This window comes from Pseudomassariella vexata, assembly GCF_002105095.1.
Source record: "Pseudomassariella vexata strain CBS 129021 chromosome Unknown BCR38scaffold_11, whole genome shotgun sequence".
NCBI classification, from domain to species: Eukaryota; Fungi; Ascomycota; class Sordariomycetes; order Amphisphaeriales; family Pseudomassariaceae; genus Pseudomassariella; species Pseudomassariella vexata.
Genome location: NW_024467966.1, coordinates 107429 through 125272, shown reverse-complemented (window position 1 = coordinate 125272; position 17844 = coordinate 107429). Strand labels below are relative to the sequence as shown.

Here is a 17844-nt window from a genome sequence, read left to right as displayed (position 1 = left end):
TGTAGGCCAGTCAGAGGTCAAGGGGGGATTCTCGATCCTTTCTGCGGCTCTCCCAATCCCGTCTTCTCGCTGCTCGTGTCATGGCAACATATGTACCGTCTTATGACTTAACAACGTCCTTGACTTGCTCGACCTAATCCTTGGCCTCTGCCTTGACGTCGGCGGCGGCGGCTGGGAGGGACTTCTGCGACTGCTTCCACATGAGGATGCGGCTCACCTGGACTACACCGACGCATCCCAGGAAGAAGTTGACTGCTGCAAGACTGTGCAGCACGAACCGTCAGTTCTGAGTTATGCGTGGGCACAGGGCGAAAACAGCGTCTGGGGATTGTCTAGAAGAACGGCAGGTAAGGGAAGCTTACAGATAGTTCTGGGGACGGATGACGAAGCACCACCGCGTCCAGATGATACCAGTCGCCGTCAGGGCGCCGTTCTGCGTCAGGGAGAGCTTCTCGGCGGGACGCGCAAAGTCGGAGACGCCGGCGAGGACGAGTGCCCATTTCATGACAGGGGCCCTGCGTTATTATAACCCGTCAGCGCACCATCCAAATAGCTTCTTTCAGTTTCACGTCCTGTCAAATATCCAGCGAGATGTTTGATCGTTCTCAATGCGCCGATCCGCAACGCTCAAAACATGATTACCCGGAGCGACGAGCAACAAACCTACCAGAAATGCACCGTCTTCAACCCCACGGGACTGTTCCACATGCGCGAGACCCAACTCGCCTGAGCGGCGCCATCGGATGCGGTGCTCTGGTACCGGCGGCCGCTGCCAGTCTTCTGGTAAAAGTTGCGGGAGCCCGTCGAGCGCGAGAAGGCCGTCCGAGAAGTCTGGGAGGCGAAGGCTGATTCTTGGAAGATGGGCCGCGCGGCGCGGAAGAGGGTCGTTGTGGCTGGCATAATTTTTTTGGGGGGGTTTTTTCTTCACACGGACCGATTGATGGAGTGGAGAGGAAGAAGTCTCGCGGAGAAAGCGGAAGACGAGACGGTCGTCGTCGGGAATGGGATGATGACGACAATTAACCCGGCTCTGATGGGCAGTAGGACAGTGAGCAAGAATCGCGAGTGGATTGGATTGGATTGGATTGGATTGGGTTGGAGGTCCGATATTGGCAGGCCAGTCAGTTGGGGTCCTCCTGTCCACGGAGATAATCGGGGTTGAGCTTGGAGCAGCAGTGCCAGAAATTTTGTGAAAATTAATTGACTCTGAGCTTCATAATTACGCCATATATGCATAACACTGCATGTGGGCACTGGACCAACGTTTATGCAATCCACTCAACGTCAAGCTATTGACAATACACATACCCGAGAGGTACCTTGGAGCTATCCCCAACGTCGCATTCAGAACTGCTGCTACTGCTTGTTCGCTGCGCAATTGAAGAGACCGTTGGAGCATACACCAAACCAACATGTCGGGCAAATATGCATTCACTACGGCTCTCAAGGAGGTCCGATTCCTCTTCTGCCAAACGGGCGAGCACAGTGCTGCGACGAGGCAAGTCCACGTCTCCTGGGGAGGAGCCACCCTAGCTTCTCACATCAATGGAAACCATGCTAACGAGTCCCTATATGTGTACAGATCATTCCTGATGAGAGCATATCCGACCATGAAGAAGAGCAACCCCAACACCCCCATCATGCTGCGCGAAGCGGCTGGCACCCTGCCCAGGGTGTATGCACGATACGGTCCGTCCATCCATTGTCCTTTCCCGCAGCCTGCTGCTATCACCTTTGGGGCTTCGATTCGGCTCGATTGCTAACATACTGGGACACAGCTCTCGGAAAGGAGAAGAGCCAGAGCTTGGAGGGGTTGTCGGATAAGCAGATCGAGGACGCTGTCACAACGCTCGTTAAGGAGGAGGCTGTATGATATGGTCCCAAAAAGAGGAAAAGGGTGCAGCAAAGAAAAAACAAATGGCGGGAATAGAGGCAGGCTCACGATTAGGGGCTGCGTTCAGTACGATGGATTGTATCACTTGTGAATACATACATTCTTCAAAAGCATGATTGGGAGTCTATACAAGAAGTATGGGGAACATGCAAAGTCTCATGGCTAAGTCGCGGGAACATTCACAATGTCAGGGATGGAAATGGGGTATCAACGGCTTTTGATGCAGCTACCGAGTAAAGGGAGCCCTGTCCTGCCTCGTGGCGACTACTCCTACGTAACAAGGAATATCTCTTTCTCCCCCATGGAGATCCAGAGACCCAACTCCGAGCGCCTTGTCCATATACAGAAACCACATAGGTTCTGAACGTTGACTGACGCTGATCATATCATTTTCTTTGTTTTTGCTGTCTACGACCGAAAATGTCGGAACTCAGGGAGAGGGCGCAAATAGTGAGAGAGTTATACTTCATCTGCCTACGTCGGCGTTTCTGCGAAGGGTTTAATTTTGAGAGAGTACGTTCCTGTGCTTTTCCCCCACACTGCCAACTCGGCAACTCACGAGGGGACCAAAAGAAACATACACCATTGTGTCATATGACACAACGATGCATCAAGGTGGATCAAGTTGAGTATCGCAATGCGAATGCAAATGAGTGGGTATCAACCTCTCCAGAAAACGCTCTATAGCCAAGAGATCATACCAGGTCACTGGGGTATCCAACCAACGAGTATCTAACCTCCCTTGCGGCCGTCGGCCTTGCTGGACATTTCTTTTCGTCCACCGTCGGAGCGCTTGAAGGAGATTCGGGGCTCAATGTCGCTATCTTATACTTTCAGCAAGGTGCTGTTGTTCCTGTGAGGAAAGTAGGACTTGTGAGTTATTGCCAGAAGACTTCTTCTTGTTCTTCTTTGTCTTGGAAGGACTGGGGGCGGTGGAAGAAGGGGCCTCAGATTGAGGGTTGTTTGAAGACAAATCTGTCATGGAGAGCTTGCCTTTGCTGCTGTCAACGACACTAGCCGTAGAAGCCAAGGTGGAAGCAATTGCAGCTTGTGTATCATGCGCTCTCTTCTTAGCTGTCTGCTTCCCCTTGCCCTTCTTCGGAGATTTGCAGGCCGATTTGTTACGGTTGTGCTTGCCAGAAAGCTTGTTGTTAGTGTCCGTCTGCATGTAAGCGCCTGGTTGAGCCGCTTCAGGAGCATCGCTAGACGAGGTCTTCTCAGTTGCCCCGGGCTTCTCATCAACCTTTGTCGGCGAGGATTCTCGATTGGCAGCACCAGGCACCTCATCCTCTGTGGACATCGCCGAGTTTGACATTGTGGCAGTGGAGACTCGATTGGGCTTTCGGAAGAAACGAGTTACTGGTTCTGTCGGTCCCGGCTGGGCACCGTCATCTTTGAATCCCAGAGCAGGAAATTCTTCGTCGTAATTATCCGGGCGACCAACCTTCGGTGACGGTTCTTGGGGGCTCTGGGTTTGGTCATGTTTGTTCTCTAAATGGCTCGGGACGTTGTCTCTTCGTTTCTGTGCCTGTGATGTGTACTTACGGCTCGGCTTGCGTAACTTGGGGCCGCTGTTGGCATCTGTTGTGTCGTCACCAGAAGACTTATTGCTGGGGCCATTGTTTCTGTTCTTCTTCGCAGGTTTCTTGCCATCCTTCTCCTTGTTGCACTGGTTCACACCAAAGCTCGTTGCTGTCGATGAAGGGGTAATGTCAGACTGAGAACGTCGGTGTACGTTATGCTTAATCGGTTCATGCTTGGGAGGCTCTTGTTTGGCCACATCATGCTTGACCTCTCCACTCTTTTCTTGCCTCTCATGGACACTTTGCTCATCCGCAGACAAGGTGTGGGAGCTTGTGTCACTGACATCATGAGGGGGTGGCAATAACGGGATGAACGACGAGGCGCCCACCGCGTTATGAGAAATAGCTCTGTTGTCCTGCTCCTTGGAAGGCGTCGAGGCTGCTTGGCTGCAGGCATCCGCGAGTCCGTCACCCTTGCTTGGCTGTTTTGTCCTTGCTGGATGCGTTGGCGATTCAAAGACGGCAGCACATGGATTCAGTTTGGTCTTCATGTCAGCGACATTACCAGATTTGCCTTTGGCATCTCCAATCATAGTAGTAACTTGAGCAGAGTGGGATTGACCTTTAGGCGTTGGACTTGGAGGATACATGATGGGGTCGCGGTATGTTGGGAATGGCTCAGGACAACCGTCCTTTTCTAGTGCTGAAGGATGAACCGGGGTTGAATTGTTTGTGCTGTGAGGCGCCGTAGCATCGTTTGTGTGAACCGGAGAGGTATTCACGCTCGAAGGAGGCATAGCCTTACTCTTATGAACAAGGGGCCTGCTCATCTCGGAAGGAGCCAAAACTTCATTCTGGCGAACTGGGGAGCTATTCACGTTGGCAGGAGTCATGGCATTGTTCTGTTGGATTGGGGCACTGGCCGTTCGAAAGCCAACTGCAGGAACGTCTTGGTGACCCATCGGCACTAGTGGCGCCATATACATTGGCATCATGCCGGGGCCATAGTATGATGGAATCATCCGAACACGATTGTCGTAATCCTCCTGAAGGTGACCCAAGTGTTGAGTATGCGGGCTCCAGCTCATGGGGACAGCGCTTGTGTTCGATGGAGGGTTGGTAAACTGGGGCTGCAAGTCCATGTTATGGTACGTGAATGACGGTTCCTGCGGTACGCTCCTTCGAGGCCCGGATTGTTGATTTCCATATGCATTGCGGTTGGTGAAGCCACGTTGCTTCCGAATCACGCTGCTGTTATTCTGGCTATTGTAGTCACCTGCTCGATTCTGGCGGCTGTAGAGGCCTTTCTCACATGGCTTCTTGGACGGCGAACCAGAACTGGATCTCAGATCATTGCTTGAGAGACCCTGATGGTGGAGATCGTGGCCCGCCGGGTTCAAAGTACTGAAACCTTCTTTGCTCTTTCCTTGCTAAGGACCGGGCGCATGCTGCTTGAGTATCTCTGAGTCGGCAGGGGTTTCCTGCAAAGGAGTCTGGCCCGTTGGTTGCGCATAGGATGCCATGCCATCATTGCGCTGGCTCTTCCGCCTGTTCTTGCCATTTTGAGCCTCATTGACAACACCTGTTGAAGCTGCCTCACTGGCATCTGCATTCTCAGAAGAACTTACGACAGTGTTTGATGTAAGACCATGATCATCCGTGGAAGTGTTTTGAGCCCAGATCTCCGATGTGAGAGGCAAGTATTTGGCTTTGTGCGGACGACGGACGACAGTGCATGTTCCATCGGCGATGTCACCGCCAATCTCCTTCTTCAGATCGAACCCGTTCCTTGGGGGAGATAAGTCCTCACCCTGATCAAGCGATTTCTCACTTGAAGCAGCAGTTTTCGCTGCAGGCGTAGCAGAGGCGTAGCTCTTTTGAGTACGCCTTTCTGTACGGGTCGGGGTCCCAGAACGACTGCTTTGTCTAGAAGCAGTGGCGCAGACCTCCTCAATCTTGCGAACAAGCTCATCTGACCTTGAACTCTTAGAATCCGAGCCCTTTCTCCTCTCGCTTGAAGTTGCATTTCGCTTGGGGGTGACAACTGATGTCTCAGTATTCTTGAGCACCAAGGTTGAGTCGTGAGCAGGCCTGTGCCGGCCGTCGCTGGGAAGAGTAGTGATATGCGCGTCCGCATCTTGCCCTGTCATCTCATTGGGAAAGGGTTTTGTGGTATCGTCATTTGGAGTAGGGACGACAAGGTTTGGGTTGGTCTCTTCCTCATTCTGCTCAGGGTTTGCGGACATCGGGTCTTGCTCATTCTCAACAGGAGGTGGCGACGCTGCATTTTGCTTCATCTGACCAGGACCTTCAGTAGAAGACTCTTCACTTTGAGTCGGCACATCACTAATAGTGGACAACGTGGGGAAGCCGCGATGGCCAAGTACATCGTCCACGCGAACAGGATCCACAAATATAGTTGCAAGTGATTGTGAGACAGGTCCCTGGATATTTCGTGATGTGGCATTGCCCTCAGGCGGGAACGAGGTTGGCATTTCATGGGGTTGATGAGCGTTGGGAGTGGTATGATCCGAGTGGTGATGATGCCCTTGGGAATTTTGCTGACCCTTCGTAAACGGGCGGAAGGGGACGAAGTGCATGGATCCAATAGGCGGATTAACTCTGACCGGGTGATCCGATATCTCCGGAATAGGCTTGCCATTGTTGGCCTTAATGGCTTCCCAGATGGAACGCTCTTCAAGGAATCTAGAAATACGCCTATTAGCAAACGAAACAACAGGCACGAAGGGGCATCAAAGGGGTTTTTTATTACCTGATCAGAGCGCCGCGACCCTGAGACTTGACTTCGTAGGCCTCAATTGGGCCATAGGGAGAGAAGTGTTGCAGCAGCGCGCTCCGGGCCTCAGGCATGGACGTGAATCGATCATCGAAGGAGCCAACCCAGATGCTGCGATTCAAATTCTTGCATCTAAAGCAGGCGCAATCGACGTAGGTTTGGTGCTCGGGTCGCCCTTTGGGCCCGTCACCATGTTTATGCTTGGCATAATTCTTGCAGTCGGAGAACCGAGGGGTTCGCGAGCTTCTAGACGAGTCTGTGTCCCGACGACTTCGGTTGTTTTCGTCATAGGAGAAGCGAGGGCCTGCATTGCTGGTCTGGTTGGGAGCATACGGTGGACTGGTAACAAAGTCAGGTTTGGGGCCCATTACGGAGCCACTTATAGGAGCCACATCGTTGGCAAGGTTGGAAACGTTAGCATTCTGGTTTCGTGATTGAGAAAGACCAGACTGTGCATTCTGGGTCGCGGCGGCGTGTCGGCAGACACTACCATGCAAATCGGCGTGACGGTCCGGTCGCGAAAGACGACTGCCGTCATAATTAGGCTCAGCTTGGCGCTTGCGCTGGCCGAAGCCTTGGCCTTGCCCCTGCAAAGGGTAGTAAGGACCACTGAACCCATTCGCAGAGCGATGCGATTGTTGAGCCGGAAAGCCGACTTGGTCGAAAGCAGAAACGTTGCGATTCCACTTGTGGTTGTTGCAGATATTCTTGTAATTTGCGCCACCCTTCTTGAACTGGTTGCGGCTCTCATAGTAGGCCGGTACGTGCGTTCGAGGACCCGGGGAGCCAGAAGACGACTCGTTCGAAGACACACGCTGCAAGGCCAGGCGATCTGCTCTGGGCGCTGTTGGAGGTTGGCGAGCGAAAGTGGGCTTGGCCATTGGCATACCTATCTTTCTGGCCTCAATGGGTCCAGCTTGGAGGCTGGTACGCGCGAAGTAGTCAGGGTTGCAACGATAATCATTTAGTGAGCCTTCCCACTCACGGTAGTCTGTCACGGGTGGGTTGTCACTGTAAATCTCAATGCCAGGGTCAGGTCCCTTGGGTTGGATGAGGAAGTCTCCATCTGCAGACTTCTGATTTCCCGCGTTGCTCTCGTTCTTTTTATCGGAGGGTTCACCATTGTCGAAAGATGTTGCAATGGTTGGGGCGCTTGAGATGCGAATGGTGGGAGCCGGCGGAGCGAGGCCAGACCAAGTACCGTTTGGGTTTGGGGCTGCAGTCGTGACTGCGGAAACCGGGCGGAGTTTGTTAATTTCTGCTTCATCGGTTACTTTTGGATTGTCGATCCGAGCAATCGATCCAGCCGACTCAGTGCCAGACGAAATGGCAGCATCTGTGGATGCCTGCGGCTCCTTAATGGCCTCTGATGTAGTGGTAGAAGCGACACCCTCAATACCGGTAGCAGCAGCAGCAGCAACAGCATCGGCCCTCAGCCTTTTGGCGGCAGTTGTGCAAGTTCCATCAACAATTACAATGCCATTGGTGGCCTTGTTGTCAGTCGCAGACTCATCGACAGAGGTGGGTGTGTCTAAATCAGCAGAGGCCTTTATAGCTTCAAGGTTGGAAGGAGTGGAGGGTTCATCAGTAGTGGGAACAGGAAGCACATAGGTGCCTTCTCGAAGCTGCTTGTGAGCGTTGAAAATGACTTCGTTGACAAGAGGAGTCCACCAAGCGTCCAAACCGTCCAAGTCGGCAATCTCGTCGCCCTCAAATACGTCATTCAGGGGATCACTACCAATGGTAGAGTCCCAGATGGACAGTCGAATGCGAAGACCAGAGTCCTTGAGCATGTCACCCAGCCACTCTTCGAGAAAGCCACGAATTTTCTTGATGAGAACGGGAGTTTCTTGCTGTGCAAGGAAATGTAGATGGTTCAGAACATTCCAGCAGTTCTGGACACCCATGTGCCACAGCTCATAGGTATCCCAATCTATTAACTAATGTGTTAGTAAATAACTTCGACACAATGGAATAGGCATGAGGTAGGCGGTTTGACTTACAGTTGTAAAGATCAAAGTAACAGACCGGCTGACGACGGTAGAGGTATTTGAGGAATTCACGGTTGCAAGCCAGAATGTCGTGGGCAACCTCGTCGATCTGTCTGGCTGACCAAGGGTAGATCACGCGAGGGGCAACGATATCAGTCAGGTTTTTCTTTTGCTGTTTGCCTCGTTTGGTCGAGAACATTGCGTGAGCATTACTAGGAGCATTGAGAAAGAATCCCATCGGAGGCTCCCCATCGAGATAGTGTTTGGCATCAATAGCAAGCGATCGAGGCGGGCCAGCCTGGGCATACGATGACTCGGGAGAAGAAATTGAAGACATCGTGGCAAGCTATGGCGTTGTGACGCGTTGCAATGGTAGGAGGAGTCCAAGTTGTATTGCACAACGAGATGTGTGTAGGATCGGGAAGGTAAGGACGAGTTTGGGGTGAGGTGAAGTCGGGTGAAATGCAATTGACCTAAGTCGTGATGCCGTAAACCAACGCAGAGAGCAAAAAAGTGCAAACGCGATGCAAATGGATGAACAAGATCAAAAGCTTGTTCTACTTCACCTGCGTTGTAATGGTGTGATGCTCAAGTGAAGTTGTGATGGGGTTGGAGTTGGAGGTAAGGAGAGGGACGGAAGTGATTAGGGTGGTGTGAAGAGGCGGGCGATGTACTTCTAAATTGCAACTTTCGTTGGTACCTCAGGTTTCTGGCAAATTGAGGCAACGTCGAGATTTTCTGCAGGTCTTGTTGATGTCCAGACAATCTAAGGCATTAACGTGCTTGCAATCACTGGTGTGATCACGCTGCAGCTCCCTTTCAAGGTGTTAAGTCGAGAACCATAGGCCAAGAATCAAGGATTCAACTTACTTCAGATCAAGGATGCGATGAAATGGCAATGACCGAATCTCCTATCAAGGTTGGGAAATTAAGTCGAGAAAAATGAGGAATCGACGTGCTCGGGTGCAGTACATGCAGTAGGAAAAGCCGTGGTGGACGGCAATGGCGAACTTTCCCGCAGAGATGAGGTCAGTTAAATCAAGCAATCAACCTACGCAAGACTGAGGGTGCAATAACACTGAGAAAATATATATAGGAGTTAATGGCGGAATTCTCCTGTAGTGATGTTGTGAAATCAAAATGTTGATGTTGTGAAGTCACTGTTGATGCGATGAAGATCACAACAACACTGTATAGAAAACTTCGTTGCAGAAAGTAAACGAAGAACCAACCCAAATGGTGAGGTATAAAGATTGAGGTTGGCTGTCAGTTCTCGACGATTTACCAGTTTGGTTTCTGTTGTGCAGAAGAGGTTCATAGTTGCTATTGGTATGCAGGAAAGATCAGGAACGGCATATGTGATAACTGACCAGCAGAACATAAACACTCAGATCTGAACATGGACTTGTTTATTGGTATCCTTTCAACCCAGGCTGCCAATTCATATCTCCACACATCACTTGTTTTCGATCTGAAGTAGGTGCAGCCTTGCAGTGATGAATTCCTTCGGCAACCTGCCACCAAATTAGGATCCCCTCGACCAAATCATACTCGAAACAGAACGCCATTATTCATACGCTATGCTCGACTTCTCGAATGTTTCTGATGAGACTAGTCAATTGAAAGAAATACGTCTCAAAGAGTATGCATTATCCTGAACTCTTGCTTCGTGGCTAATGAACAGAAGCGAGTGTTTCAAACGGAGACCTTTGTCGAGTAAAGACATATCGCTTCGGAGTTGTTATGTAACCAGCCCATGTAAGAATATTTAATTCAAGGATGGCTAAGAACTGAAACAATATTGCGAAGAGCAATACTCGAGAACTCACAGATAATAATGCTAGAAGATGAATCCTGTCATCTGAAATAGAACACAACACAGAAGCAAGCTGGACCGTAGTTGATGAGGCACCTGTTCATTTTCTAAAGCAATATTATTATTAAATACGCCGTAGGCTCGAAGCCCCCGGTACCTCTACTAGTACTCCCGTATGTCAAACCGTGCCCTAATGGCTGGACTAAATACATACGCTGCGTCGTCGGTTCGCCCTATTGGCGACTGCGTTGCGTTCACTACCATACTACGTTGGTTCTCAACCTACCAACAAAGTCCCCCCTGAGAAGATCGATGCTATCTGGGCCTTGAAGCTGTCCGACCCGTCCCTAGCAGCCATCTTACAATAGTCCCACTAACTACTGGTTCTCCTGTTGCCGTTGCGAGGTCTCTGCGAGAGTATAGTGGCCGTGGTGCGATGGCGGCCCGTAATCGTTCCCTCGGTCCTTCCAACAGCCCGCAAAAGAGGATTACGTGCTCTGCCGTCTCAGGGGCATCGCCACAGCGGCATAGCGGCGAGTACACGCCAAAAGCCCCTGTCTTGAATAAGAAGGCTGCTAGTCCTATTTTTTCCGTCCTGATCTGGCACAGCGTAGACGCCTCCAGTCGCTTCAGGCCGAAATACTTGCCCCCTTTCGGTATCTGCATCGAAGGGCCCTCCGGTTCCTCAGCGATAGCGCGTCGCTGGCGATCGTGATGCTCTGCTCCGGTGAGCCATCTCTTCCTCCAGTGGTCGAGGAGGGCAGCCGGGACCTCCTTTTCCTCACTCATCCACTCGGAGCCCCGGGCCTCCTTCTCCATAGTGTACCCTGCCGGTCGGAGTAGCTGCGACGCCTGCTTCCTCTTCGCCGGCCTATCCTGCCGGAGTATATGTGACGCTTTAGCGCTCGCGCTGCGAAGCAGATTTCTCTTCCCGCTAAGCCGTAGCCGTTCTTCAAACTTAGCAGCCCGGGCACTAAGATAGAGGTCTAGTGGCGGGATTGCTGCTTCTGCTTCCAGGTGGCGAACCGGCGTCGCTTTGTGGGCACCACAGACTACCCGGAGGCACTCGTTCTGTATCCCCATCAGGCTCTTAGCTGGCCCTGCCGGTTCCTCACTTATAGTATGCCACGCAGTCGCCCCGAAGGCAATCGCGCTACGGATAACCACCGTATATAACAGCCTCGCCCGTATAAGATCGCAGCCCCACGACATATTGACTAGCTTTGTCAGGGCTAGCTTTTGAGTTGCCATTTTTGTTTTAACACGCTCAACATGGGCGTGCCACGTCAGTTTGCGGTCGAACCAGACTCCTAGGAACCTGGCTGAGACTACCGGCGACACTGTGGCGTCCCCAAGGCGAATACTTTGCGGCAAGGGCTCTCGGGCCCTAGTAAAGTGCATTAGCTCACTCTTGTCAGGAGCGAACTCCATCCCGTGCCTCACTGCCCACCGCTGACACGTAGCCCATGCGCTCTCCAACCGGCGGCAGGTCGTGTCTGGATCGGTGCCGACGCTTAGCAGGTTCGTGTCGTCCGCGAACCCGACTACTAAAAGTAGTGGGTGCTGCTCCGCTAGCTCCTCGTACAGCGTTGAAATGTATAATATAAACAGTATCGGGGATAGCGGTGACCCCTGGGGGACGCCAGCTCGTAGGGGGATTGGCTCTGACTCCTTGCCATCGAACCGGAGGCGTACCGTCCTATCCTCCACGAAGCTGCGTACCCACTCCTGAACCCACTCCGGGTAGCCTTTCCGGGCTAATATGGAAATCAGCCGTCTGTAATTGACCGTATCGAATGCCCCCTTGATGTCTAGCTGTAGCAGCGAGGCGATGCCCCCGCGTCTCCACGCCGTATAGACCACGTCCTCAACTATACGTATTGCCAGTTCGGTGGACCTCCCAGCGCGGTTACCCATTTGGCCGTTTGGTAGTAGGCCGGCCGCCTCAGCTACTTTGGTGATACGCTGGCTCATCGCCGTCTCTATTACCTTCCCTACCGTGCTAAGCAGGGCAATGGGGCGCCAGCCGCCAGGGGTCTGCTTCTGAGCTGTCGTTTTATTAGGCTTAGGGATAACAACCACCCTCGCTGAGCGGAAGCGCTCCGGGTGGTACCCCAGCCTAAAGCTAGCTGTTGCCAGATCCGCTAGGATCTCCCATAGGGGTTCACCGCAGGCCTTTAGCAGGCCAGTGGGGATCAGGTCGTCGCCGGGAGCCTTCCGAGCAGCCGTTCCTTTGATGATAGACTCGATATCCATTGTGGTCACCTCCCTAGGGACGTTCAGCTCTGGTCTCGTCTGTAATAGGCCGCGATCGAGGTCCGATAGATCTATATACGGGTCTGGGAAGAACCTCTCAGCTAGTAATTTTGCCTTCTCATCATGTGTACGTGCCGTAAGCGTGTCGCCGGCGTCCCTCCGGAGATCTGGCAAGCCGTGGGCCTCAGGGGGGGCCCAGCTCCGTAGCCTAGCCCACCTCTGCAGTGCCCACAGGCTTTTGTGATCCTTCGCCGTCCCCTCGAGCTTCTCGTGCCAGCTACGCGTCTGCGCTTCGCTGATTTCGAGCCGTTGTTTTTGGCCGGCTCTTGTATATTCGTCCCAGTTGGTCTGCGACCTTGCCTGGAGGTAGTCCCGCCGTCGTCTCTTCGTCTCAGCGCAAGCCTTGCTAACCTGCGGGCACCACCACGGGACCCCAGCGCCTCGGCCAACGGTGCGTCTCGGGACCGCCACGTCGGCGATCTCTTGGAGGTTCCGGATAACCCAGTCAACAGCCTGGTCCAACTCCGTTATCGTCTCAACCGGCAAATAATTCATAAATCTCTGGCTTGATTCGGCTACGATGAGCCACTTATCCGCCATCGCCCAGTTCCACCCTTCAACACTGCGGCGGCCCTCCTTGACTGCTTCCCCGTTGGATATTACCCTAATCACTTGCGCTCTGTGGTCTGAGCCCTCTAGGCCCGGGTCCCCATCGTAATCAATCCTAGCCCCTTTCGTCACCCAGGCTAGGTCGATAGTTGAGTCTCGTTGTTTGTGCCTTTGCCGTGTGATTTCCCCGAACGGCGTAACGAGCTCTAATCGCCAGCGTCGCGCAAACTCCACTACGTTGTCGCTGCCCCGTGATGACCGTCCGTGGACGTCCCACAGCGGGTGATGTGTATTGAAGTCCCCTACGAGGACCTGTGTCCCCTCCGGCGCCCCATTAGGGAGGTCTTGGAGCGGGCTGACCCAGCGGCTCCCGGTCTGGCTTGGTGAATAGATAGACCAGATTGTAAGGGCGTCCGGGCCTGCCCCGAACGTAATACTGCTCCAGTCCATCCCGGTACGGGGTCGCAACGTAGCCACGTCGTATCGTTTATGGACGTATAGCGCAGCTCTGCCGCTGCTGTACACTACTTCGTACCTGGACGACTTCGGGCAATAAATCGCCTTCGTCTGCCGGTTGATCCATGGCTCTTGAACCGCTATTATATCATAGTCACCCCCCTTATCCAGCGCTAGCGTTGCGTTCGCCTTTGAATCTGCGATATTCCAGTAGAGAATAGAGACTACCATTAAGCTGTCGATGGTATATCTTCGTTCGTACGTCCCTTAGTGAGGAAGCTACGCATTGCTGACGCAGACCGTTCGGTTCGCTCCTGCTCCACTCGCGATCCGCCCAGGGGGCGGCCCCGGGGTCGTACAACTGTAAACCCGTCGCTGGTCAATGAGCTAGGTGGTGTGAGCCTGCCCTCACTAGATAACCCGTCCGAGTAGCTGCGGACCTCAAATTGTCGGGGGCGGTGAGCGTACGCCTCACGTACGCGTAGCCGCTGCTGTTCTGCCGTAGGGCAGTCCCTGTCCCACGCCGTGTGCTTCCCTTTGCAGTTCACACAACGTTTTTTGCCGCTAGGTGCCTTCTCGGGGCAGTCTTTTTCACCCCCTGGGTGTGCCGTTGCAGCGCAGACGCCGCAACGCGCCGTCTTCTTGCAGTGTTTCGCGATATGGCCGTATTCGTAGCACTGGTAGCACTGCCGAACCCGAAGATTGCCGTCGTACGGCTCGCAATCGAATATCTGGGCCTCCCAAATAAGCCCTTCGGAGCATAGTTCCATCGCCGCCTCCACGCTATCCACGTGTAGTATCAGGGCCGCATACGGTGCTTGCGGCGCCCGGGGGAGGTTTCTTTTAGCCTTAGAGAGGTGCTTTGTATTGTCCCGCTTCAGGTCTTTAAGTAGCTGGCTCTCGTCGTGGACCTCTCGCAGCCGTTTCGCAGGCAGCCCCTTCGCGATCACTGCAACTTCTCTGCGGTTGAGAAGTGCCTTATCGCCGAAGGCACTACGCACCCACCTGCTGTCCGTGGTCGCCGCTGAGGCCGACTGCTTAAACGTCACTACGGTATCGCCACTGCGCAGCCTGCGGGCCGCCACTGCATCGGTGCTGCCGCGTGCACTGTTCACCGCTTTTACGACCTCAGCCGCCGATCTGTTCTTCATATTAGGGTCCTCTGTCCCCCGGATCACTACCTCTCTCTCCCTTCGCTGGGGCACTACAACCCGCTGCTGCCACACTGGGGCTTCACCGGGTCCCCGTCCCTGGGCCGATCCTGAGGCGATTGAGGCCCAGGATCGAGTTGTAGGCAAGGCCACGTTCTTCACCGTATCCTGCATGGTCTTCTCAACCATCGTCTGGATCGCCGCAGGAATTTCGGCAAGGGCCAGAGTCACTGCCAGTACGTCGGCATGTGTGGCGGGTCTGTCGCCCCCCTCCTCCAGCGTCCTGCCGGCTAGTTTCAACCCCAGCCAACGCTCCATCAAACCCCCCATGACCTCAATCTTCTCACGTGGGACCAAGTCGGCAATCTCTTGTTCTACCTTTTGTAGTTCTCTTCCGATCCCTTCCCTCTCTGCGTTCTTTCTGCTGGTGCGCTCCACGTTCGGTGCGTGGGCACTTTCGTTGGCGTGGGGGTGGTGAAAACTCTGTTCGAGTCCCGCCCGTCCCCCGTCGATCACCATCGGCGCCGCCATCGCTTGCGTCCTCGCTTCGCGTGCGATGCGAGGTCACTGTCCAACGTAAACGGTCGTTAGGAATCGAATGCCGCAATCGGTTTGATGATTTGACGCTGTTCGAAGAAGTTATCGATGAAAGTCAGAAATCTCCCTTCATAAAAAAATAAATAATCTTCAAAGCAATATTAGATCATGTGAACGTCATCAATCGAAGCTGAGACAATCGCAAGGCAAAATCGAGGTCATAAGTCAATAATATACACAATAGGAGGGAATAGGGACAACAGGTTTGGTTTATTATTTGCTGAGCTCGTTCACCATCTTGAGGATCTCGGATTCGCTCTCAGTGGCAACAGCTTTGCCGTTATTCCAGTCCACAACCTATGGTCTTAGTCAGCTTCCAGAAATGGGACGAAAGGGGGTTATACTTGAAATAATTGAGTGTACATACCACGGGGCGCTTGAAGCTGTCTGGACTCTCCTTGAACGTCTTCAACGCCTCTGTCACCGTATTCGCGCCTGACACTACAGACTTGATCTTGTTCTGGCCAACATATTCCAGGATGGTTTGGAGCTGGTCTGTCGTCGGGGGATCCTCCGTGACATTCAGATCGAACTCAGATCGCTGGGCGTGGGTCTGGTGAGAGTGGTCGCTGGCTTGATCCTCGGTAGCAGATTGGCTGGCATTGGCCGACGCCTGCTTGAGAACAGCTACAGCTCTGACTGAAGCTGGAGAGCCTGCCTTGTGGAAGAGGGTGATGATGTCTTTAGTCTTGTGCTGAGATTACAACAGTGAGCTATAAACCCCTACGAGAATGCGCAGCTGAATATATGACTTACGAAAAACATCTTGAATGAGGCTTGGTCTAAACTTGGTGTTGGGCTCCAGAGCACTTGATAGAACGAGGGTGATAAGATGCTTAAAGCTCGAGGGCTGATGATGTCGTTGCTTGTTGCGCAACAGCTTTTTCCGTTTTGGAGTAGCTCGATGGAGCTCTGTCCGGGAGCTAATAGCTCTTAGTATAGGCTGGTCTGTGCGAGCAGCCGCACTGCTCCTGTCTTTTGAAGTACGTACCTACTGTGAAGTTGCAGGGACCCACCCGGTTGTTATGCCAGTAATTTTTGGGATCGTTCATGAACTGCATGCATTTGCGACACAAGCCTTAGAGAATCTGGTCGACCTTACCCTGGCACTTTTTTTTTGAATATCTCGAACGTCCCACCCTCATTGAAAAGACTTGACCGTTCTCAATATTTGTAAATTCGGGTTGCTAACGGCATAATGAGGCCCTTGATCCTGCACAATGTGCCCGACGACGAACTGTACACGGGCGAGGATGGAGTTCAAAGACCATATGCTATGATCTTTCCCGAGTACGCAAATACTTACACCTCAATTCCGCAACCCACGCATTTGCGGCAAAGTACCATGTATAGAAACTTATGTGACAACTCTAGGGCGGACCGCCAGCGAGATTCGCCGCGACGTCGTGCTGTCGCCGAGTCTGGCTCCTTCGGCAAGTCGACGCGAAGATCGCGCTCGAGAACGGGCACACCAGTACCGAAGCGAAACGAGGATGCGACTATGCAATCAGCAGACAAGATATTTTCCGACTACATTTCGAACCAGCAGAGCTTGCCCATCACCACGGGCAATGGCCAGCGAAAGCCGAGCTACCTTTCGCAAACCACCAACGCAGACGACGGAGCATCCGCATCGCAGGCACCGCGTTTCGTGCAAGAACCAACAGAGGTGATACTGAGGGGCTATCGATCAGCATCCCAACAATACGCTGCTATCAACCACTACGAACAACTGGCAGGGCGAATATGCGAAGACTACCCCCGCGATCCGCCGAGCGGGCAGCGCCGCTACAAGTCAGAACTGCGAGACCCTGCTTTTACCAGACGCCATCCACTCACGCCTCAAGAAAGAGCCAAGGTCAACCAAATCGATGGAGGAGAGCACTGGATCAAGGTCACATTTGAGTCGGCCGACGCAGCAGATGCAGCCATCTTCGCCTCGCCTCAAAAGATTCTCGGCCACCTTGTCTACGCCGAGCCGTACCGTGGCATGCCGCCCAAAGAAGATGCAGCCGTGGCAGAAATGCTTGGCGAAGTAGGCATGATGCAGGACGCACAGCCGAACCCTCGTGCGCAATCCCAACGCCATTCACGACAAAAACCTTCTACCTCATCGTTCCAGCCGAAAGAAAAAGGAACCGTAATCCCGAGCGACTGGTCCACACCTCTCATCAGTGGTGGTTCCAAGGCAGACCTCGGATTCAACGGGTCCCCTCCCGAATCTCAAACCTCAACGCAGACCATCGACTCTGCCACCATGTCCTCATCAACTGGCACAGCCTCAACAGCTACGGTGACGGGCTCGCAGATTCTCCGTCCTATTATCGCACCCGAGGGTAGAGCAGAGTCTGAGCTGGACAGCACGTACTGTCGACGTATCCCCCAAGCGAGGCGTGTCAAGCTCAAGCCAGCCGAACAGGCGCTCTTGCCGCAACCTGGAGTGGTGAGCCGCATCATCAGTCGCATCCCACTGATCAAGTGGTTCGGCGGCAGCATGATTGGCAACGAGGTACCGCGGACGGAGAATGGCGAGTTCGACTTCACCAAGGCGAGTTTGTACTGGCAACTCATGTTCTACCTGGATTATTGGTTCGGATTATTTGGCCATGAGATTGTGAGCGCGGATAAGGATGACTGAGCCAGCTACGGATTGTTGGGGCTGGGACTGGGGTCCAGGGAGATGTGGCGGATAAATATGGACAGGGCGGTTTGGCTTGTTATATCATGCAGAGGAGTTGACGGACAAAATGGGAC

The 17844-nt window shown here is 53.2% G+C and overlaps 5 protein-coding genes across 5 annotated transcripts; 2 read left to right on the top strand and 3 right to left on the bottom strand.

Annotated features, from left to right (window-relative positions):
• Positions 1-133: 133 nt before the first annotated feature.
• Positions 134-900, bottom strand: BCR38DRAFT_349384 (uncharacterized protein; the record flags this gene model as incomplete). Its single annotated transcript, XM_040856490.1, has 3 exons — positions 134-263; positions 363-515; positions 668-900. The coding sequence occupies 3 exons, from the start codon at positions 898-900 to the stop codon at positions 134-136; spliced, it is 516 nt and encodes a 171-aa protein (XP_040712770.1).
• A 512-nt stretch (positions 901-1412) lies between these two features.
• On the top strand, positions 1413-1873 carry BCR38DRAFT_459608 (thioredoxin-like protein; the record flags this gene model as incomplete). The annotated part of the gene is made up of 3 exons (XM_040862308.1): positions 1413-1498; positions 1583-1689; positions 1779-1873. 3 exons carry the CDS (start codon positions 1413-1415, stop codon positions 1871-1873), a joined length of 288 nt encoding a protein of 95 aa, XP_040712769.1.
• An 841-nt stretch (positions 1874-2714) lies between these two features.
• On the bottom strand, positions 2715-8847 carry BCR38DRAFT_476487 (uncharacterized protein; the record flags this gene model as incomplete). Its single annotated transcript, XM_040863040.1, has 4 exons — positions 8218-8847; positions 6191-8147; positions 5046-6123; positions 2715-4847 (listed from the first exon to the last, which is right to left on the bottom strand). The coding sequence occupies exons 1-4, from the start codon at positions 8540-8542 to the stop codon at positions 2715-2717; spliced, it is 5493 nt and encodes a 1830-aa protein (XP_040712768.1). The 5' UTR covers positions 8543-8847.
• Positions 8848-15078: 6231 nt separating this feature from the next.
• BCR38DRAFT_397057 (thioredoxin-like protein) lies at positions 15079-15978 on the bottom strand. The gene is made up of 3 exons (XM_040857660.1): positions 15847-15978; positions 15458-15784; positions 15079-15387 (listed from the first exon to the last, which is right to left on the bottom strand). Exons 1-3 carry the CDS (start codon positions 15853-15855, stop codon positions 15304-15306), a joined length of 420 nt encoding a protein of 139 aa, XP_040712767.1. The 5' UTR covers positions 15856-15978; the 3' UTR covers positions 15079-15303.
• A 310-nt stretch (positions 15979-16288) lies between these two features.
• On the top strand, positions 16289-17728 carry BCR38DRAFT_487599 (uncharacterized protein; the record flags this gene model as incomplete). The annotated part of the gene is made up of 2 exons (XM_040864175.1): positions 16289-16380; positions 16465-17728. 2 exons carry the CDS (start codon positions 16289-16291, stop codon positions 17726-17728), a joined length of 1356 nt encoding a protein of 451 aa, XP_040712766.1.
• Between the last annotated feature and the right edge of the window lie 116 nt (positions 17729-17844).

Bases quoted from the DNA above. Each gene is read 5' to 3' on its own strand.
- BCR38DRAFT_397057 (XM_040857660.1), bottom strand. The intron at 15,388-15,457 runs GTATGTACACTC...CTAAGACCATAG, and splicing joins ACAGCTTCAAGCGCCCCGTG to GTTGTGGACTGGAATAACGG.